General features: G+C 39.7%; 1 protein-coding gene across 1 annotated transcript; it reads left to right on the top strand.

The window, feature by feature from the left end:
* Positions 1-2,839: 2,839 nt before the first annotated feature.
* GGCT (gamma-glutamylcyclotransferase) lies at positions 2,840-10,175 on the top strand. Its single transcript, XM_046670421.1, has 4 exons — positions 2,840-3,096; positions 6,711-6,856; positions 7,803-7,938; positions 9,607-10,175. Exons 1-4 carry the CDS (start codon positions 2,956-2,958, stop codon positions 9,748-9,750), a joined length of 567 nt encoding a protein of 188 aa, XP_046526377.1. The 5' UTR covers positions 2,840-2,955; the 3' UTR covers positions 9,751-10,175.
* Positions 10,176-24,020: the final 13,845 nt, after the last annotated feature.

Raw genomic sequence — 24,020 nt, 5'->3', positions numbered from 1 at the left:
AAATTTGAAAAAATGAAAAGCCAGCTCTCTACTGCCTCTTGCTGGCCAACAGGGGTCACTACACCGCAATCTACACGAGGGAAGCTAAATAAAATGAATGCTTCATTTGGAGAAAGAAAAGACTTCCAGCGTTTGAGCAAACATCCATGCTTAACGTCAGATAATTTGTGCAAAATGGTGTTGAGGAAAATCAGTCACCCTAAAACTAAGCAATCCGTGAGAAGTATAGGAAGAGAAAAGACGTTAAATACCTTAAGAAATAATTAATTAAATAATAAATACATTTTAAACGTGTAGAAGCAATCTAAAAGGCAGAAGCACATTTTAAATGGTAGAGCTCTGATGCAGAGACCTTGAGAATTCATAGTACAATAGAGCTGTATCTGCTCACTGAAACGACCAAGTGTATTTCAAGTTCTGCCTTGATGCTTGAGGGGTGAGAGAGGGTAAGAACTCCCCTATTTGCAGATTCTGTAACAACAACGCTATTGTTTATTGAGTGCTCACTCTATGCCAACTGCTTTACATATATCACCATTTTTCTTCTTGGACTTTTTAACATGAAAATGTTCAAATATATAGAAAAGGATAGATAGAATAATTAAATGAACATCCATGTACACATCAGTCAGTTTAACATTTAACACTTTCCATATTTCAATTTTTCTGAATTACTTTAAAATAAATATAGATATCAAACATTTTATCCCCAAATACACCAATATGTGTGTCTAAAGATAGAGATATTTTTCTACATAAGCACAATGCCGTTATCATACTTAGTAAAAAAACAGTTGTCTAATATCATCTAATGCCCTAGTCTGCATTAAAATTTCTCCAGTTGTCCCCCAAAATATATTTTATATCTGGTTTATTAACCAGAACCAAGGAGAAACCATTGCATTTGGTTATTACATCTCTTAGATTTCTTTCAATCTAGAACAGCCCTTCCTCAGTTCTAATTTTCTTTTTTTTATGACACTGACAAGAGACTGAGCCATTTGTTTTGCAGGATGCCCCACCATTTTTTCTGGATTTTTCTGATTGCATCCTCTTGGTGTCATTTTATTCTCTTTCTAGTTCCCGCTTGATTATATTGAGGTTAAAGATTTTTGGAAACAATACTTCACCGATAACGCTGGTGCTTCATATTGTGTCACATCGGGAGACACGACGTCACGCTGGTCCACTTTTGGTGATGATAAGATTGATCTGGTTGAGGTGAGAGAGGCGAGATTTCTCCACTGTCATTACGTTTTTCCCCTGATTACTGGCAAGCACTCCCTGGAGGATAATTTGGCCAAACGTGAACATCCTGTTCCTTGTACCCCTTTCACCAAAGGGTTTCATTGATGATCCTGGCATGAATCAATTATTTCATTAGAGGCTGCAAAATGGTGATATTCTAATTTTATCATTCATTTTACATTATTTAGCTGACATATTTTTGTAAAGAGAACTGTTTCTTCATTGACTCTTGCTGTTTGGTTACCCTGAAATACAGCTGCAACTAGAAAGGCAGGATAAATGTTTATTCTCAAATTACCACTTTTCAGAGCCAAGAGTTGGTATAATAGTCACCACCAATAGCACAGCAAATGAGATTTTTAAAAATTGTTTTTCACATTTGGCTGACTCTTTGGGGAATGACTTTTATATGTTTGACATTTTCAATCAATTGCAATCGTTATTTTTGATGCTCAGATTTTTCCAACTTTGGCCAGTGGGCATTCCTTCAAGCGGGCTCCCGTCTGTTTTTGAAAGGACCTCGTTTGAGGATACCTCCTGACTTTCTGTCATAAGATAATCCCAGTGCTCCTGTCCGTTCCGAGCTCTTGACCTGGCATCAGCCGTTTCTCCAAGGAGCCCGGCTACCTTCTAGCGGGGAGTGGTATTCAGAGATCAAAATCTAGGTGCCAAGGATAGCCATGATCCCAGGCCCTGAGTTCGTGTTACTATTTTCACTTCAAAGTTAACACAGGGTTTTTATTTCATTGTTTTTATACTTGTGTCTTATTTTACACTGGAGTTTTCTTGCACCTAAAAACATTAACAAAATTACTCTTTTAATACTTACACCAACCCTGTGAGATATGGGAATCACACCTGATGTTATATAACTTGTGATCATAACTTACGTTATGGTCTCTATTTGAAAAGCAGGAAATTGAGACGAGAGGCGCCCAAGGTTACACGGCCAGTAAATGGCAGCGTTCGGATTTGAACGACACGCTACTTCCATCGGAGAAGGGAGCCCCAGACATTCAGAGGTGCTTCTCCAGGGAGCAAAGGGTCCTTGGAAAAGGTATCAGGGAGACGATTAGGGATGGGGGTGCGGGAGCAAGCGGATGGAGTGAACAGATCGGTCCTGACCGACTCCTCCAACCCGGGAGGGCAGGACCAGGACGAACTGCCGTGTGAAGGGACTCTCGGGGTCGTGGCCTGGGTCGCTGTTCCACCTCAAGTCCGCCCAGAGCTCCCTGAAGCGCACACACACCCAGGAACCCAAAGGTGAGAAAACCCGGCTGGGACCAGCTCCCTGCAACCCCGATACGGAACCCACCAGCCCTGACCGCCTTCCGCGTTGTGCCCGCCCACCCGCCAATCAGAGGGAGCCATGAGCACGGCGGCGGGACAACAGAAGAGTGTATCCAATGAGGAGTCAGCCCCCGGTAGCCTCAGGACCAAGCACTTTAGAATCGTGGTGGAGAGGGGAGAGAAGGCAGTAGGCTTGGCCAATCAGAGTGAACGACTCACGTCGTTGAGGACCGGTAGCCAATCAAAAGAGCTCTTGCACCCAACTTGCCCTGCCCACGCTTCCCGCCTTTCCCTTAACTCCGGAGTCCACTGCACAGCGGCCACAGGACAAGGGTCGTAGGCCGCCGTGCTGCGCTCTCCGTCCGCTTCTCACACCGCTGCTCCCGACCCCCGGCTGTGCAGGCGCCTGGTGGGGACATGGAGGACTCGGGTTGCGAGGACCTCCGGAGCCGGGAGGCAGAGAGTTTTCTCTACTTCGCCTACGGCAGCAACCTGCTGACGGAGCGCATCCACCTCCGAAACCCCTCGGCCGCGTTCTTCTGCGTGGCCCGCCTGCAGGTCAGTGCGCCCCGCGCAGCCCCTGCGAGGTGGAACCCGCGCTCCAGGTGGGGCCAGGGCCCGGACTCCAAGAAGTCGGCAGTATGGGGCTGGGAATGCAGCGCTTCCTGCCAGGAGAACATCGGGTTCTCCTGGGCTGCCCCTTGCTCCACTCTCCCGGGCCCTGTGCTTGACCCCAGCGAGCCCGGCTACCCCCGCATCCGTGTTCTCCGAGGCTGCCTGGGCGCCCCCTCCTAACGTGTCCACCAGCCGCTCCTTCGGCCCGGATCTGGCTGCCCTCTCTGGTCCCCTACCTTTGGGCCATCCTCCCAGAGCCCCTTCAGTCTGTACCCCTGAGAAGCCGTTTCTGACCCAAGTCAGGGAATCAGTTGCCTTCTGTTATGTACATCCCTTTGCTACAGGACTTGTCACCTGGTATTGTCAGAATCCGTTTACCTGTCTTTTGCTCCTAATCAGAGAGGTCCTGAAAGCTCAAACCATGTCTGATTTATAGGAAGGGCTGAGCTCACTTAAGTCAGGTGGCTGGATGAACCATAACTCACCTTGGTAAAAATCACTGCTCTTCAGTACAGTCCATTCATTCATTTGGTACATATTCTTCCAGCCTTACCTGGAGACACGGAGTACGACTGGCTGCTTTGAGACCTCCCAGGCTATAGGAGAGATGTGCAAACAAATTATGGGCAAGACCTTTTGACATGGTTGAACTAGACAAACATGGTCTCTGCTGTCGTGGTCAGGATTCTTAGTTGCAAGCAACAGAAAGTGGCTGATTTAAGCAAAAAAAAGAATGTGTTGAAAGCCTGTCTGAGGGCTCACAGAATGACAGGAAGGTGGGACCACTAAGCTGACAAAAACAGGCAGGCATAAAGGGAGGCGTGGCAGCCATAGCACAGCCAGCGTCACAGGACAGAAGCAGCCCAGGAAGGGAGGACTGCACCACTGCTGAACTTAGTAAACGTGGATGCTGCATCCTGCATCGCCGTCACCACCTGCTCTGGACCCTGCCTGCCACTGTCGCTGCACCCCTGCAGTTCCTGAAACCCAGATGTGGTTGCCACCATCAGGGTGGAGTTTCTGCCATCCTTGGGCACTAGCTTCTAATACAAAGCCCCAGGCGGGCGCCCTGATTGGCTAAGTCTTAGCCTTGTGCCCCTGCCCTGACTGCAAGCAAAGCTGGGAGAACCAACTTCTGGCACTCTCTACCCCTCAGACTCATAAGGTAGGGAATTCCCCAAGTGTGAGAAAGAAGTTTAGATGCTTATAGTTGAGATGAGGGGGAGAGATGACAAGCAAATGATTATTCAGTCACAGTTTAAGATGGTCAATCTTAAAAAGGAGACATATTGTACGTTCCTCTCAATTTTGCTGTGAACCTAAAACTGCTCTTAAAAAAGTGAAGTCTTTTTTTTTAAAAAAAGGAGATATACAGGGTGCTTTGGGAGTGAATGACTTGAGGACCTGACCTAACTGGGATGCTCAGTAAAGCTCTTCACGAAAATGTGACTTTTAAGCTGAGACCTGAATGATTATGGGGGGCGGGGGGCGGAGTTGGGGGGCGGGGAGACGAGGAAACAACATGTACAAAAGACCTCAGGAAAGAAGCAGCTCCATCTTCCAGCTAGTGTGGCTGGAGTTTAGTGTGTGATGAGGATGTAGCATGAGGACTGAAGAGGTAGGCAAGGGCTACATGTTACAGGACCAGCAGAGGCCAGGGAAGGCTGGTCTTTATCTTGAGAGCACTGAGAAGACCCATTGCAGAATTTAAGCAAATGAAAGATCAGATTTGCCTCGAAAGCTCATTCTGGTTGCTGTGGAAAATAGATCGGAAGGGGGGCAACAGTGGATGTGGGGAGCCCAGTTAGAAAGCTTTTGTAGCAGTCTATACTGGAGATAATGGCCCCTTGGACTAGAGTGGTTGCAGTGGAGGGCAAATGGACTTGGGACATATTTAGGAGATTAGAGTGTCAGGCCTTGGTGATTGATTGTGAAGGGAGGAGGAGATGAATAGGGGTGACTAAAGATTTTGGTGCAACAGGGAGGATGATGATGATGTTTGTAAAGAGAAGAAAAGAATCAGGTTTGGGAGGGAAAAATCAAGCTTAGTTTGAACATACTGAGTTCGAGATGCTGATTATACCTCCAACTGAGCAGGAGAATATTAGAACTACTCACTACATGTGCTAGGCTCTGTTCGAAGCATTTTTGAAGCTCAGAAGAGAGCTGGGCTGGATTAAAAGATGACTGGAGTACTGGATGGGATTTGGGATGGCGGGGAATGTGGCTGTCTTGAGCAAACTGCTGAATGAACAGAGAAAAGGGTCTAAACTGAGCCCTAAGAACCCCAATATTTCAAGACCACGTAGTGGAGGACGAGTTGGCAAAGGGAATTGAAGAGTTCAAGGAAGAGCCTGAAAGTCTGGAAGGAGGGAGATCAAGACAAGGTGGTTAACTATGTCAGCAGCGGAGCAAGATGAGGAATGAAAATTCTCTGTTGGATTTAGCAATCAGCAACCAGTTCCTAGTGTGGTGGTAACTTTTAGCAGATCTGTCGATGTCCTGCCAGTGGTACTTGGTCCTGGAACATCCAGTAAACCAATTGAAGGTACTGGTCACTCAGAGTAGCCTTTTTCCTGAAATGTCTGACAAGGTTTTTAAGAAAATAAAGGTGACAAGAATAAAATAGAAACCTTAGATTTATTATCTAGTCCAACCTTTTTTTTGTTTTGTTTTCTGATGAGGAAGATTGGCCCTGAGCTAACATCTGTGCCAGTCTTCCTCTATTTTGTATGTGGGACACTGCCACAGCATGGCTTGATGAGCAGAGCCAGGTCTGTACCCAGGATCTGAACTGGCAAAACCCTGGGCCGCCGAAGTGTAGCACGTGAACTTAACCACTCAGCCACAGGGCCGGCCCCTGTAAGCCACAGTTTTTGTTGCTGTTAAGTGGGTATGATCAAGTTCTTGGCAGGATAAAAATGAGAGTCCATATAAAGCTCATAGCACAGTGTATAGAACCCAGTAATTTTCCAGTAAGTATTAGCTGCTCTTATGATTATTATCGATATATTAGTACAATTCATGAATATTAGATTAATGTTCATAAGTATACAAATCACCCTCCATTGCCTGCTCCCTTGGGACAAACATGGTGATTTATGCTAGTAGGATCCTCTCTACAAATATAGAAGTAGAGAGAATGTTAGAACCCTAAGTAGCCATCACCCAGCTTCAACAGTTGTGTACACTCTCATTGCCTCTAAGTTAAAATCTATGTATATGTAAGTGGACTGGGAAGTAATTTTCAAAACTGAAAGTAGTTGTGTTAAGGCATTGGGATTATGCCATTCCCCTCCCCAAACCTTTTGTTTATGGTAAGAGACATGTACATATTCAGTATACATTTCATTTTTTAAAGAAACGTGTGAACAAAGACTGTCCTTGAGATCTGGGTCCTCGTTTATCTTTGTATTTTCCACAGCTGCTTACGCATAGAAGGAACTCAAAGTTTATGTTTTAATTGCATGGAGTTCAAGGTAAATCTTTTTTTATTTTGAGGAGGGAAATTTTGGTTCAAGTGGATATTGATCATATCACTTTGGTTTCCTTTGTAGGATTTTAAGCTTGACTTTGGCAATTTCAAAGGCAAAACAAGTGAAACTTGGCATGGAGGTATCGCCACCATTTTTCAAAGTCCTGGCGATGAAGTATGGGGAGTAGTATGGAAAATGAACAAAAGCAATTTAAGTTCTCTGGATAAGTAGGTGGCTTCTAATTATAAGTTAAATAATTACTAATTCAGAAAGTGGATCATATACAAGGATGTGTATATATGTGCTGGTTTTTCAAAACCATGTGCTACAGACATCTTTATACTTTAGAGTTAATATAAGAGGTATAATTGCATTTGCTGAAAAGAAAAGCCTGGAAGGGTCACACTTTCTGATTGAGACTTGGGAGGACATTTGTCATCTCTTCTGTAAAAGATGGAAGTCCTTATTTTCATCCTGTTTGTCTTTTATGAAGATCTCTTTGTGGTTTCATATTGTGTGAAAAGGCATGAAGATTTTTGTAATTGTTACATATTTTTCTTGCTTTCAAAAGCAGTTGTTCAATTTTCATTGAACCAGTTATTAAAAAATAATTCTTTAAGGTGGCAGTTGAATCGGTAGAAAGGTGATAATAATTTGTAAAAACTTTAACAACATATTAGAAATGCTTTGATACTGTTTTAACTGGAACGCTCAAGAGTTGTGTGGCAGAGCATTTAATACAAAGAAAGTCGCCAGAAAAGAGCAGGATTTGAGGTGAGCAGCTTCCCTGACATGGCTGCTACTTCACCTCACTTGTGGAGAGAATGAGCCATCCTCTCTACTTTTCTCCCAGTGGGTATTCTCTTGAGGTCAGAACCCACAGTCCATTTTTTGTAGCCCAGAGATCAATGCTTCAGGGGTATAAAGATTGAAATAACTACAGTGAGGCATGTTTTTAGATAGAATAAATATAGAGCTCTGTTAGAAGTATACCAAGTCTCAGGTTTTCTGTTTGACATGCTAAGTTTACTTTTGATGTGGTAGTATTTATATGTTCTACTCTATCCCAAAATACTTGGGAAGCAAGTACATCCCTGTATAGTTAGACTTTTAATCCAGTAAACTAACTTGGCTGTGTCAAGTATGGTTAAAATTTGGCTGTTCTGGTTTCAGGCAAGAAGGGGTTAAAAGTGGAACATATGTCCCAATAGAAGTTAATGTTTACACTCAAGAAGGAAAAAAAATAACCTGTCGAAGTTATCAGATGAAAAATTATGAGTCTGCTCCCCCATCCCCCCAGTATAAAAAGGTAAGCTATTTACAAAGATTTTTGGTGATTCCTTTTTAATTTTCACTAAACTAAGATAAAGAATATCTTGTTTTTAAAATGCTTTGTGTGTTTTAAATTCTACGTAAACAATTTATTTTAATCAAAATGTTTTTTAATACAAAAAGGATAGTATATTTACCTAAAGTGCAAATTCAAAAATGTTCAGATGTATTTGAAATGATAGAACTATGTTCCTAAAACTTTGTTTATTAAAAAAGAGCTTTTATTAAGAAAGAGCTTTTAGAAATGTATGAGTCGTAATTCTAGGCATGTGTTTTTTCTTTCTTTCTTTCTTTTTTTTTTTTTGGTGAGGAAGATTTGACCCTGAGCTAACATCTGTTGCCAATCTTCCTCTTTTTGCTTTAGGAAGATTGTCCCTGAGCTAATATCTGTGCTAATCTTCCTCTCTTTTGTATGTGGGACACTGCCACGGTGTGGCTTGATGAGCGGTGTGTAGGTCCACACCTGGGATCCAAACCCGCGAACCCCGGACTGCTGAAGTGGAGCATTCAAATTTAACCACTACACCATTGGGCTGGCCCTGTATTTTCTTTCTTTTGTCTTTTTTTTAAAGATTGGCACCTGGGCTAACTGTTGTCAATCTTCCTTTTTTTTCCTGCTTTTTCTTTCCCAAATCCCCCCAGTACATAGTTGTATATTTTAGTTATAGGTCTCTCTAGTTGTGACATGTGGGACGCCACTTCAGCATGGCCTGATGAGTGGTGCCATGTCTGTGCCCGGGATCCGAACTGGCAAAACCCTGGGCTGCTGAAGCGGAGTGCACGAACTTAACCACTCGGCCCCGGGGCTGGCCCCTGTATTTTCTTTCTTAAAGTAGAAAATAACATGCTAGTTTGTTTTTAGTAGATTTACTCTATACAAATGCTTTTGTAATCTTTTTTTCCCTCCACAAAACAGAATTTCATGAACACTAAGATTCATTTTTATGGGGAAAAAGTATATTTCCTATTGCTGAAATGTTTTCCATCCCTAGATGGAAAAAAAAGGGCACACTGCCTTTCAAAATCAGGGAAACCACTTCCACAAACACAGGAAAAGAATGTGGGGTAGAGACCCCAACATCCCTTTTCAAAAACCCAAACTGAGGTACTTGTTAGCAGGCAGAATCAGGACATGGCACCTGGAGTGGGTGACGCAGTTCCTGTGCCTGTCTGGAATTTTCTAGGATGCAGCCTAGAGGAATTAGCCTGGGATGGATCTGGGAAGTACCACTGAACACAGTTGCTGTCTATTCCCTCATGTCCAGTTCAGAGGTGGAGTAGACTCTGGGATTAAACTAAAACTGCTACCTGTAAACTTTAAATTTTTTTGAGGAATGGAGTTTTTTCTTAAAAGATCATGCAAACTCTAGACAATAAGTTTTTGTCTTAGTATAAAAATATTTTAAATCACATTATTGATTAAAATTGATATTCCATGAGGGTGTATCGTGTAGCGTTGAAAACTCCCTGCCCATTCACGCTCAATGTGAGAGGAATAACTGTCTCTCTGTTTTGTTCTATAATTGTTTATTCTAGAGTTATCTGACAGCTAATAGTTCATACTTTGATGCTGCAAATAAAGCTGTGGTATATTATGTTCCTAACTAAAAGGGATTTTTTTGTTGTTTATTTTAACTATTTCTAGGTCATTTGCATGGGTGCAAAAGAGAACGGTTTGCCACTGGAGTATCAAAAGATGTTAAATGCAATAGAACCAAATGACTACAAAGGAAAGGTCTCAGAAGAAATTGAAGACATTATCACAAAGAGGGAAACAAAAACTCATTAGGACCTAATAGAATAGATCTACAAATATTTCCTCCGTGTGCTAATAGATTTTTAATGGTTAGAAAAGGGATCTTCGATATCTCTGTATTTAATATATTTTCACCACTGCTCTGAAGGGACATCTCAGTTGGGTGACTCCTTGTTTTCAGAACATAAAAAGAAACTGGGTTAGGAGTTAGACAATTGAAAAGAGGGCCTCAAGGCACCAGAAGTGCATGACGGATGGATGTGGGTACTCCTTCTGTGGGCACTTAAAGTTATTTTCTTGAGTGGATCTGAAGTGTCGTCTTGCTCTGTGACAAAGGATCGATTTGCAGCTTAACGATGGTGCTGGTGAAATGCTCTGCTCTGGGATTTTTTAAATCAGCTTAATAAGAGCAAGCGAACTGCAGAGGCAGTTGATAATAAAGTTTTTTTAATTTAAAAGATGGCATACTGTTCTTAGAGAAATGAATGTGTTTGTGGTTTAGCCCATAATCCCTCCTAAAGTACTACATTTCATTTTATTAGAGAGACTCAGATCATCACACGTGCTGGGGCTGGTCTTGGCCACACACAGTACACTGGAGGATTATGGCACAGACTCTGGAGCCAGACAGCTGGGGCCAGCTGTCAGTTTCACCACTTTCTAACTGGGAGACTGGGTTATTTGACTCTGTGCGTCAGTTTCCTCATCTGTAGAATGAGGACAGCCAAAACTCCTATGTCTTAGGATTGTTTTGAGGAGTAAATATATGTAATGAGTTTTGAACAGGACTTGCCATATAATAAGTATTAGCAATCATTATTGTTCTTATTAAAGAATTAAGTTTGGGGGCCGACCCGGTGGCGCAGCAGTTAAGTGCACACGTTCTGCTTCCACGGCCCGGAGTTCACCGATTCGGATCCCAGGTGCGAAGGTGGCACCACTTGGCAAGCCACGCTGTGGTAGGTGTCCCACATATAAAGTAGAGGAAGATGGGCGTGGATGTTAGCTCAGGGCCAGTCTTCCTCAGCAAAAAGAGGGGGATTGGCAGCAGATGTTAGCTCAGGGCTAATCTTCATCAAAAAAAAATTAAGTTTGTACAGGGCCATCCTAGGAACAGGATTTTGAAATAGAAGAGTCAAGATTGCAAGGGGAAAATGTTTTCCAGAAGCTACGGTTTGATTCTTGGCTTATGAAGAAATAGTCACCTTCTTAAAGTTATTTACTGAATGAATGGAGGAAAGAAGAGTCATGAATAAAGCGATACTGGTTATCAGAAAATCTGTCGTGTCTCTGTGGAAGGCGGGGCACTGGACCTTCAGAACAGGTTATCAGAACGAGAATGAACTTGCTGCAGGAGCATAAAATAAAGGTTTGGTTGGTTCTCTTGGGAAGAATGACTGAAGGGCTTTTCAGCAACAGATGCAATTCTGTACTGAGACTGAGCCATAGACTGCACGTTAGACCGTGTTTTATAGCTGTTACACTGCACTATTTTCAAGCACACTCTCTAATATTCTAGTTTTCTCCAATTCTTAACTCCTTCCAAAGAAGACCAAGTTTGTCAATGACCCAGAACCCAGTTATGGTAATATAGTGAGCAAGGCTCAGTTTTGCTATAGATAGTAAAAATTGAATGTTATTCTAATAATCTATCTCACTTACCTAAAATGACAGCTTTCATTATGAAATTTAAAATGCTAACAATAAACCTTCATGCCTGGCCTTTTAAAAAAAATCTGGTGGGGCTGGCTCCGTGGCTGAGTGGTTAAAGTTCTGCGCACTCTGCTTTGGCAGCCCAGGTTTACAGGTTCGGATCCCAGGTGTGGACCTACTCCACTCATCAGCCATGCTGTGGAGGCATCTCACATGCAGAGTGGAAAAAGATTGGCACAGATGTTAGCTCAGGGCTAATCTTCCTCAAGCCAAGAAAATAAAAATTAAACAATCTGGTAATCATGAGAAATACTGTTTTAATAGTTGTTTTCAGGGTAGTACTCCCAAATGTCATATGTAACGGATTTCCATTTTACCAATGATTTTGGCCCTCTAACCACAACACAGTCAGCTTCTGGATAAACTATAACAAATGTAGTTTTTAAAAAGAATTTCTGGGCTTGCAAGAAAATAAAGGAAATCTTAAAGGTGTACCAGTCCCTCTCTCACAAAAGAAAGAAGATAAACTGAGCTGAAAGGATGGACAGTACTGGTAAACAAATGCCCCTGATGTCCTTGGGTGCAAATGCCAATAACAGCCCTGGAAGTAGACTACTAGCCCTTGAGCACTCCTGCCGCAGGACAGGAAAACAACCTGAGGATTCTGTGTGAAACCAGGACCCTCCAGAAGAAAATGGTCCCTAGTTGGTAAGCCTGGTGACTCCCAGCAGAGCAGATGCAAGTCTTCTCTGAAAAAAGCAACCCTAATTTAGGTCCTTAGGATTTCCACTTAAAATTTTAAGAGATAACAGTAAGGGAAATGGTACATCATGAATGAGAAGGGAAAAAGCAAATTTAGATCCCCAAGGTTTTAAGATACTGAAATGATCAAACACAGGATATAAAATAAGTATATATGGAGACTTGAACTTCTGGGAAGGTAGAGCAGACATACTCTTCCGTCTTCGTTTAGTTAAGTACAACTAAAATTCTTGAACATTATATATAACAAGAACTGAAGAATCAAAGATGGAGAGAAAGCAGGCTAGCTAGGGATCTCAGGACCCAAGGCACGACGTGGTGCTGAACTCCCTAAATCTTCCCTTGCTTCCTACATCTCGGACTTGTAGTTGAAGCCAGCAACCTGAAAGCACCAGTGAGCAAAGACCGAAAAAAACCCAGAAAACAAGAAAAGCCTGATCTCTATCCAAAGGACAAGGAAAGGGATGATCTGGCAAGACAGAAAATTTTCAGAAAATAAATGCTCTACTCCAGCCAATTGTGGGCCTCCCACCTCTACCCATGCCAGCAAAGGCCAAGAGGGAAGCCTCAACTTTCACCCTTGCCAGGCTGTAACAAGGCACCCTAACCCTGTCCCTCACCACCACCACCACCACCAGGGCAGTGTCAGAAAAGGTCAAGGAGGGAGCCACCCAGCAGTAACAAGCCCTGCTCCCCACCCTCCACAGTGTCAATGGAGACATGTGGGGAGCCTGGACTTAACCCCCATCTAGCAGTAGTAAGGTACCTCTCCCCCACCCTTCTGGCTTGCTGTCAGAGGAAGCCAAGTGGCAGATCAGGATGTCATCACCACCCAATGGTAACAAGGCACCCGTCCCTGTGGTGTCAGTGGAGGCCGCATAGTGGGCAGTAATGATGCATTCCTATTCCTCCCAGCCCAGGCGGTATCAGTGGGAGGCCTAGTGGGGGAGCTGGAACTCCCACCTCCACTTAGCAGTAACAAGGTGCACCCTCACTTGGATGACAGCAGAAGCTGAATGGGAATCTGAACTTCTACCTTCATTTAGCAGGATTGAGGCACTGCCCCGTGCCTTCCTCTGCTGGAGTGGTTTCAGAGTAAGCCAGCTAAAATAGAAGATTTCAAAAAGATCCAGGGTCTCGTAACGTAATTTTTAGAATGTCCAGATTTCAACCGAAAAATCACTTCACTCATCATTCCAAGAACCAGGAAGATCTCAAACAAAATGAAAAAAAGACAATCAGTGGATGCCAAAACAGACAATGACAGATATGTTAGAATTATCTGACAAACATTTTAAAGCAGTCATCATAAAAATGCTTCAGTGACCAATGAGGATCACGCTTGAAACAAATGAAAACAGAAATTCTCAGCAAAGAAGTAGAACATATAAAGAAGAACCAAATGGAAATTTTAGAATGAAAGGGGACAGAGGAAAGAATCAGAGAACTGGAAGACAGAACAACAGAAATTACCCGGTCTGAACAGCAGAGAGAAAACAGACTGAAAAAAACGTTAGCAGAGCCTCAGGGACTGTGGGACTATAACAGAACATCTAACATTTGTGTCATGGGAGTCTCAGAATGAGAGGAGAAAGGGCAGACTGAAAAAGTACCCAAAGAAATAATGGCTTACATGTCCTAAATTTGCTAAGAGATATAAACCTCCAAACTCAAGACACTGAGTGAAGCCGTGACAGTTTCATGTGGTTTAAACTAACAGATAGCTAATTCCCAGGTTTGTGGGTGGGATTAGCAATAGTTTACATAAAATGCCCTGCACAATGCCTGGTATACAGCTGTTGCCTAATAAATAGTAGTTAACATTTAAAAAAAAAAAAAGAGGACGAAGCTGAATGAACCCCAAACATAAACCCAAAGAAATCCACGCCAGACACATTATAGTCAAACTTCTGAGAACTAAAGATGAAAATTCTTGATGGCAATGAGCAAGAGATGACACCTTACCTAGAGGAGAAAGGCAACGTGAATAACACCAGATTTCTCATCAGAAACCAGAGGCCCGAAGGAAGTGGCACACTTTTCAAGTGCTGAAAGAAAAGAGCCATCAACCCAGAATCCAGTGAAAATAGTCTTTCAAAATGAAGGGAAAAATCAAAACATTCTCAGGTGAAGGAAAACTAGGAAAATTTATTGCCAGCAGATCTACTCTAAAAGAATGGCTGAAGGATGTTCTCTAAACAGAAAGGAAATGATAAAAGAAGGAACTTTGGAACATCAGAAAGGAAAAAAAATAACATGGTAAGCAAAAATATGAGTAAATACAGTAGATTTTCCTTCTCTTGGATTTCTTAAATAATGGTTTAAGCAAAAATTATAACACTGTTGTGGTTCTAAATATATGTAGAGGTAATATTTAAAACAATTATACTATAAAAGTTGGGAGAGTAAAGGGAAGTAAGCTTTCTACACTTCATTGAACTGAAGTTCAGCAGACTGAAAAATTATGTGTACATATAATGTAATACCCAGAGCAACAACTAAAACAGGTATACAGAGAGATACACTCAAAAACACTATATATAAATCAAAATGGAACTCTAAAATATGTTCAAGTAACCCACAGGAAGGCAGGAAAAAGAAAACAGAGAAATGAAAAACAACAGAAAACAAAAAATAAAATGGCAGATTTAAACCCTAACATATCAATAATTACATTCAGTGTAAATGATCTCAATACACCAATAAAACACAGAAATTTGCAGAGTAAATTAAAAACATGACCCAACATTATACTGTCTACAAGAAACTCAATTCAACTATAACAATAGAACAACATTGCTTATAACAATAAGCAGTTTGAAAGTATAAGGATGGAAAAAGATATATGATGCAAACATTAATCAAAGGAAAAAATGAGTGGCTATATTAATATCAGATAAAGTAGGTTTCAGAGCAAATAAAATTAGCAAAGACAGGGAGGGGCATTGTGGCAACCCTTACCAACTCATTTTATGAAACTAGTATTACCCTCATACCAAAACCAGATAAAGACAGTAGGAAAAACAAACCAAAGATAAACCTACAGACCAATATCCCTAATGAATAAAGGTGCAAATGTCCTTAACGAAATACTAGCAAATAGAATTCAGTCATACCTTAAAATAATTATACACCATGACCAAGTGAGGTTTATTCCAGAGATGCAAGGCTGTTTCAGTATTTGAAAATCAATCAAAGTAATCCACTGTATTAACAAGCTAAAGAAAAGTCACATGATCACGTCAATTGATGCAGAAAAGCATTTGGCACAATTCAACACCCATTCATGATAAAAAACAATTCTCAGAAAAATAAGAACAGGGGGGCACTTCAATAACTTGATAAAAAGTGTCTATAAAATACCTACACCTAACATTATACTTAGTAGTAAAAGACTGAATGCTTTCCCCCCAAAACTGGGAGGAAGGCAAGAATAACTGCTCTCACTACTCTTACTCAACACAGTGCTGGAAGCTCTGGCCAGTGCAATAAGGCAAGAAAAGGAAGTGAAAGGCAAGCAGGTTGGAAAGCAATAAATGAAACAGTCCCTATTTACAGATGACATGATTGTCTATGTAGAAAACTCCTAGGAATCTACAAAAAAAAGCATCCCTTAGAACCAATAAGTGAGTTCAGCAAGGTCACAGGGTACAAGATACACATACAAAAATCAATTTTATTTCTATTCATTAGAATACATGGACACAGAAATTAAAAATATAACACCACTTACAATTGGTTTTTTTAAACTGTAACTTTTTAATTGAGATGAAATTCATATAAAATTGGCCATATTAAACAATTCATTGACATTTAATACATTCACAAAGTTGTCCAACCAACCACCATCTCTATCTACTTCCAAAATATTTTATCACCCCAAAAGGAAACCACACATCCATTAAGCAGTTACTGCCCATTCCTTCCTCCCCTCATTCCCTGGCTACCACCAATCTGCTTTCTGTCCCTATGGATTTACCTATTCTGCATATTTCATATAAAAGGAATCATATAATACATGACCTTTTGTGTCTAGCTTCTTTTACCTAGCATAATGTCTCTGAAGTTCATCAACATTGTAGCATATATTACGACTTCATTCTTTTTTATGGCTGTATAATATTCTATTGTATGTGTATACCATAATTTATTCATCCATCCAGTGATGGACATTTGGACCATCTTCACCTTTTGACTATTGTAAATAATGCTGCTATGAATGTGTGGGTACAGATATTTGTTTGAGTACCTCTTTTCAATTATTTTGGGCTTATACCCAGAAGTAGAATTGCTGGATCATATAGTAATTCTATGTTTAACTTTTTGAGGAACCACCAAACTGTTTCCCACAGTGGCTGAGCCATTTTACATTTCTATCAGCAATGTATACAATTGCTTTTTTTAAAAGAAGGAAATGCTTAAGTGTAAATCTTACAAAACACAGGTAAGAGTTGTACGCTGAAAACTTCAAAACATTGAAGAAAGAAGTCAAAGATCTAAATAAATGGAGAGGCACACCATGTTCATGGATTGGAAGGCTCAACACAGTAAAGATGTCAATTCTCTCCAATACAGGTTTAACACCATTCCTATCAAAATTCTGCAAGATTATTTTTCTAAAATTTATATGGAAAGCCAAAGGAATTAGAATAGATAAAGCAATTTTGGAAAAGTGGGAGGAATCAATCTATCCAATTTCAAGACTATATGATATTGGCAAAGAGATAAACATAAAGATAAATGCAACAGAACAGGGAACCCAGAAATAGACCCACACAAAGGTGTAAAGGTAATTTAATGAAGGAAAGATGGTCTTTTCAACAAACAGTGCTGGAGCAGCAACTGGACATCCATAGGCCAAAAAATTAACCTTCACTGAAGTCTCTTCTTATACAAAACAACTCAAAATGGGTCATGGGCTTAAGTGTCTGACATAAAACTATAAAACTTTTAGGGAAAAAAAAGAGAAAATCTTTGAGATCTAGGGCTTGTCAAAGAGTTATTAGACTTGATACTTGATACCAAAAGCATGATTCATACAAGGAAAAATTGATAAACTAGGCTTCACCAAATTAAAAACTTTGCTCTGTGAAAGATCCTACTAAGAGAATGAAAAGACAAGCTAGGAGTGGGAGAAAATATTTGCAAACCGCATATCTGACATAGGGCTAGTATCTAGAATATGTAAAGAACTCACAAAACTCAACAGTAAAAGCAAACAGTCTAATTAGAAAATGACCAAGAGACATTTCACCCAAGAGGAGACACAGATGGCAAATAGGCACGTGAAAAGATGTTCAACATCATTAGCAAATCACAACCACAAAGATATATCACTATCACTTACACACCTGTCAGAATGGCTAACATAAAACATTATGACAGCACCAAATGCTCTGAAACTGGACCACTCACACATTGCTGGTAGGAATGTGAAATGGTCCAACCACTCCAGAAAACAGTTTGGCCATTTCCTAAGAAACTAAACATGCAACTACCATATGACCCAGCAGCTGCACTCCTGGGCATTTATTCCAGGGAAATTAATACTTCTGTTCACATATAAACCTATATATGAATGTCTATAGCAGCTTATTCATAATAGCCCCAAACTGGAAATACTCCAAATGTCCTTTAACATGAGAATGGTTAAGGAACTGTGGTAATCCATACCATGGAATACTACTCAGCAATAAAAAGGAAAGGACTAGGGGCTGGCCTGGTGGCACAGTGGTTAAGTTCACATTCTCCACTTCAGCGGCCTGGGGTTTGCTGGTTTGGATCCCAGGCAGAGTCCTATGTACCACTTATCTAGCCATGCTGAGGCAGGCGTCCCACATATAGAATAGAGGAAGATGGGCACAGATGTTAGCTCAGGGCCAATCTTCCCCAGCAAAAATAAATAAATAAATAAAGGAGGAGGATTGGCAGCATATGAGCTCAGAGCTAATCTTCCTCAAAAATAAATAAATAAAAAGGAAAGGACTACTGATACTTTCAACAACCTGGATGAATCTCTAGAGAATTGTTCTGAGTGAACAAAACCAATCCCAAAATGTTACATACTGTATGCTTCCATTTATACAACATTCTTGAAAAGACAAATTATAGAAATGGGGAATAGACTAGTGGCTGCCAGGGGTTGAGGAAAGAGTAGTATGGTATCATAGGGAAACATGAGGGATTTTGTGGGGATGGAAACATTCTGTATATTGACTCTATCAACGCCAGCATCCTGGTTGTGATATTGCATAATAGTTCTGCAAGATGTTACCATCGAGGGAAATAGAATTAAGGACCTCTCTGCATTATTTCTTATTTATTTATTGCAGTAACATTGGTTTCTAACATTATATAAATTTCAGGTGTACATCGTTATACATTTCGATTTCTGTGTAGATTACATCATGTTCACCACCCAAAGAAATGCACCACCATACACATGTGCCTAATCACCCTCCTTCCTCCCCTCTTCCCCTCTGGTAACCAATCCAATCTCTGTTTCTATGTGTTTGTTTGTTGTTGTTTTTATCTTCTACTTATGTGTGAGATCATATGGTATTTGACTTTCTCCCTCTGACTTATTTCACTCAGCATAATACCCTCAAGTTTCATCCATGTTGTTACAAATGGCCAGATTTCATGGTTTCTTATTGCCAATTAGTATTCCTTTGTGTATATATGCCACATCTCCTTTATCCATTCCTCCTTTGATGAGCACCTAGGTTGCTTCCAAGTATTGACTATTGTGAATAATGCCCCAATGAACATAGGGGTACATGTAACTTTATGCATTCGTGTTTTCACGTTCTTTGGATAAATATCCAGCAGTGGAATAGCTGGATTATATTGTAGACCTATTCTTAATTTTTTGAGAAATCTCCATACTGTTTTCCATAGTGGCTGTACCAGTTTGCACTCCCACCAGCAGTGTACAAGGGTCCCCTCCTCTCCACATCCTCTCCAACGCTTGTTGTTTCCTGTCTTGTTAATTCTAGCCATCTGACCGGAGTGAGGTGATATCTCATTGTAGTTTTGATTTGCATTTCCCTGATAGTTAATGATGCTGAGCATCTTTTCATGTGCCTGTTGGCCATCTATATATCTTCTTTGGAGATATGTCTATTCGGATCTTTTCCCCGTTTTTTAATTGGGTTGTTACGGGGATTTTTTGTTGAGATGTATAAGTTCTTGTATATTTGGATATTAACCCCTTATTAGATATATGGTTGCAAATATCTTCTCCCAGTTGTTAGGTTGTCTTTTCATTTTGTTGATGGTTTCCTTTGCTGTGCAGAAGCTTTTCAGTTTGATGTAGTCCCATTTGTTTATTTTTTCTATTGTTTCCCTTGCCTGGTCAGACATGGTACTTGAAAATATGCTGCTTAGACTGATGTCAAAGAGTGTTCTGCCTATGTCTTCTTCTAGAAATTTAATGGTTCCAGGTCTTACATTCAAGTCTTTAATCCATTTTGAGTTAATTTTTGTGTACGGTGTAAAATAATGGTCTCCTTTCATTCTTTTGCACATGGCTGTCCAGTTTTCCCAACATCGTTTATTGAAGAGACTTTCCTTTCTGCATTGTATGTTCTTGGTTCCCTTGTCAAAAATTAGCTATCCATAGATGTGTGGGTTTGTTTCTGGGCTCTCGATTCTGTTCCTTGATCTGTGTGTCTATTTTTGTACCAGGACCATGCTGTTTTGACTACTATAGCTTTGTAGTATATTTTGAAATCAGGAGTGTGATACCTCCAGCTTTGTTCTTTTTTCTCAGGATTCCTTTTGCTATTCGGGGTCTTTTCTCGTTCCATATGAATTTTAGGATTCTTTGTTCTATTTCTGTGAAAAAGGTTGTTGGAACTTTGATAAGGATTGCATTGAATCTATAGATTGCTTTAGGAAGTATGGACATTTTAACTATGTTAATTCTTCCACTCTAAGAGCATGGAATATTTTTACATCTCTTTGTGTCTTCTCCAATTTCTTTCAACAATGTTTTATAGTTTTCAGTGTACAGATGTTTCACCTCCTTAGTTAAGTTTATTCTTAGATATTTTATTCTTTTTGTTGCGATTTTAAATGGGATTGTATTCTTAATTTCTCTTTCTGCTACTTTGTTGTTAATGTATAGAAACAACTGATTTTTGTATGTTGATTTTGTATCCTGCAACTTTACCATATTCATTTATTATTTCTAAAAGTTTTTTAGTGGATTCTTTAGGATTTTCTATATATAAAATCATGTCATCTGCAAACAGTGACAGTTTCACTTCTTCCTTTCCAATTCAGATCCCTTTTATTTCTTTTTCTTGCCTGATTGCCCTTACTAAGATGTCCAATACTATGTTAAATAAGAGTGGTGAAAGTGGGCATCTTTGTCTGGTTCCTGTTCTTAGAGGGATAGCTTTCAGTTTTTCTCCATTGAGAATGATATTAGCTGTGGGTTTGTCGTATATAGCCTTTATTATGTTGTTACTGTCTTTCTATACTCATTTTATTCAGAGTTTTTATCATAAATGGATGCTGTATCTTGTCAAGTGCTTTGTCTGCCTCTATTGATCATGTGACTTTTCTTCTTCATTTTATTAATGTGGTGTATCACGTTGATTGATTTGAGGATGTTGAACCATCCCTACATTCCTGGAATAAATCCCACTTGTTCGTGGTGTACAACCTTTTTGATGTATTCTTGTATTCGATTTTCTAGTATTTTGTTGAGGGTTTTTGCATTGATGTTCCTCAGTGATATTGGCCTGTAATTTTCTTTTTTGTGTTGTCCTTGTCTGGTTTTGTATCAGGTTAACATTGGCTTTGTAGAATGAGTTTGGAAGTTTCCCCTCCTCTTCAATTTTTTGGAAGAGTTTGAGGAGGATAGGTACTAAGCCTTCTTTGAATGTTTGGTAGAATTCACCAGGGAAGCCATCTGGTCCTGGACTTTTATTTTGGGGGAGGTTTTTGATTACTGTTTTGATCTCCTTACTGGTGATTGGTCTATTCAAATTCTCTATTTCTTCTTGATTCAGTTTTGGAAGGTTGTATGATTCTATGAATTTATCCATTTCTTCTAGATTATCCAATTTGTTGGCATATAGCTTTTCATAGTATTCTCTTCTTTTGTATTTCTGAAGTGTCTGTTGTAATTTCTCCTCTTTGATTTCTGATTTTATTTGAGCTTTCTCGCTTTTTTTCTTGGTGAGTCTAGCTAAAGGTTTGTCAATTTTGTTTATCTTTTCAAAGAACCAGCTCTTGGTTTCATTGATTTTTTTTCTTTTTTTCTTTTTTTAGTCTCTATTTCATTTATTTCTGCTCTGATTTTTATTATTTCCTTCCTTCTACTGATTTTGGGCTTTGTTTGTTCTTCTTTTTCCAGTTTCTTTAGGTGCAGTGCTAGATTTTTTATTTGGGACTTTTCTCATTTGTTGAGGTAGGCCTGAATTGCTATAAATTTCCCTCTTAGAATCACTTTTGCGGTATCCCATAGATTTTGGCATGTCGTATTTTCATTTTAATTTACCTACAGGTATTTTTTTGATTTATCTTTTGATTTCTTCATTGACCCAATCGTTGTTCAGTAGCATTTTGTTTAATCTCCACATATTTGTGGCTTTTCTGATTTTCTTCCTGTAGTTGATATATAGTTTCATACCTTTATGGTCAGAAAAGATGGTTGGTATTATTTCAATATTCTTAAATTGGCCTAATATGTGATCAATCCTGGAGAATGTTCCATGTGCATTTGAAAAGAACGTGTCTTCTGTGGTTTTCAGATGGAATGTTCTATATATATCTACTAAGTCCATGTGGTCTAATGTGACATTTAAAGCCAATGTTTCCTTATTGATCTTCTGTTTGGAGGATCTATCCATTGGTGTAAGTGGAATGTTAAAGTCCCTTACTTTGTTTTTTTTTTTTTGAGGAAGATCAGCCCTGAGTGACATCTGCCACCAATCCTCCTCTTTTTGCTGAGGAAGACTGACCCTGAGCTAACATCTGTTGCCATCTTCCTCTACTTTATATGTGAGATGCCTGTCACAGCATGGCTTGACAAGCGGTGCATAGGGCTGCACCTGGGATCCGAAGTGGGAAATGCTGGGCTGCCAAAGTGGAACGTGTGAACTTAACCACTGCACCACTGGGCCGGCTCCAAAAGTCCCCTACTATTATTGTGTTAATATTCCTCCATTTATGTCTGTTAGTAACTGCTTTAAATATTTAGGTGCTCCTATGTTGGGTGCACACATATTTACAAATGTTATATCCTCTTGTTGGATTGTTCCCTTTATCATTATGTAGCACTCTTCTTTGTCTCTTGTTATAGTTTTTGTTTTAAAGTCTATTTTGTCTGATATAAGTATTGCTACCCAAGCTTTCTTTTCATTGCCATTGCATGAAGTCTCTTTTTCCATCCCTTCACTTTCAGTTTGTGTCTTTAGGTCTAGGGTGTGTCTCTTGTATGCAGCATATATATATATACATATATATATATTTTTTTATCCCATCAGCCACCATATGTCTTTTGGTTGGAGCATTTAGTCCATTGACATTTAAAGTAGCTATTGATAAATATGTACTTATTGCCATTTTGTTACTTTTTTTCTGGGTGTTTTAGTAGTTCTTCTCTGTTCCATTTTTCTCTTGCTCTCTTCCCTTATGGTTTGATGGTTTTCTTTAGTATTATGTTTGGTTCCCTTTCTCTTAATTACTTGTGTATTTATCATAGGTTTCTGGTTTGTGATTACTGTGAGGTTCATATATAATAATCTACGTATATAGCAATCTATACTGAATTGATGGTCTCTTTAGTTTAACTTCTTTCTAAAAGCTCTACTTTTTTGCTCCCCTCCTCCCACATTTTATGTTTTTGATATCATATCTAACCTCTTTTTGTGTGTGTGTATCCATTACCCACTTATCATTGAAATACGTAATTTTACTACTTTTGTCTCTTGATCTCTGCGTCATCTTCATAGGTGGTCAATCTGCCACCTTTAGTGCATTTTTGCCTTTACCAGTGATCTTATTGCCTTTTTTTTTGGATAATTGTATTATTTCTATTTGTGGTCTTCTCTTTCCCACTAAAATAAGTTCCTTTAACATTTCTTGTAAAACTGGTTTCTTGGTGATAAATTCCTTTAATTTTAGCTTGTCTGGGAAACTTTATCTCTCCTTCCATTCTGAATGATAACCTTGCTGGGTAGAGTATTCTTGTCTGTAGGTTTTTCCTTTCAGCACTTTAACTATATCATGCCACCCCTTTCTAGCCTGTAAGGTTTTGGCTGAGAAGTCAGCTGATAGCCTTATGGGATTTCCTTTGTATGTCACTTGTTGCCTTTCTCTTGCAGCTTTTAGGATTCTTTCTTTATCTTTAATTTTGGACGTATATAATTATAATGTGTCTTGGTGTGGGCATCTTTGGGCTAATCTTGTTTGGTGCTCTCTGTGCTTCATGTACTTAGATATCTGTATCCTTTCTTAGGTTAGGAAAGTTTTCACCTATTATTTCTTCATATAGATTCTCTGCCCTTTTGTCTTTCTCTTCTCCTTCTGGGACACCTGTAATATGAATGTTAGTGTGCTTGATGTTGTCCCAAGGTTTCCTTAGACTGTTCTCATTCTTTTTAATTATTTTTTCTTTTATCTGTTCAGCTTGGGTGATTTCCTCTAGTCTTTCATCCAGCTTGCTGATCTGTTACTCTGTATCATCTACTCTGCTATTGAGTCCCTTGGGTGAATTTTTCATTTCCAGTATTGCATTCTTCATTTCTGATTGGTTCTTTTTTATACTTTCCAATTGTTTGTTGACATTCTCACTGTGTTCATCCAGTATTCTCCCAAGATCAGTCAGCATCCTTATGACTTTTTGTTTGAACTCTTTGTCAGGTAGCTTG

The sequence above is a fragment of the Equus quagga genome, chromosome 8 (assembly GCF_021613505.1).
Source record: "Equus quagga isolate Etosha38 chromosome 8, UCLA_HA_Equagga_1.0, whole genome shotgun sequence".
Taxonomy (NCBI): Eukaryota; Metazoa; Chordata; class Mammalia; order Perissodactyla; family Equidae; genus Equus; species Equus quagga.
The sequence above is the reverse complement of the archived record's forward strand: the minus strand, read 5'-3'. Positions and strand labels throughout refer to the sequence as shown.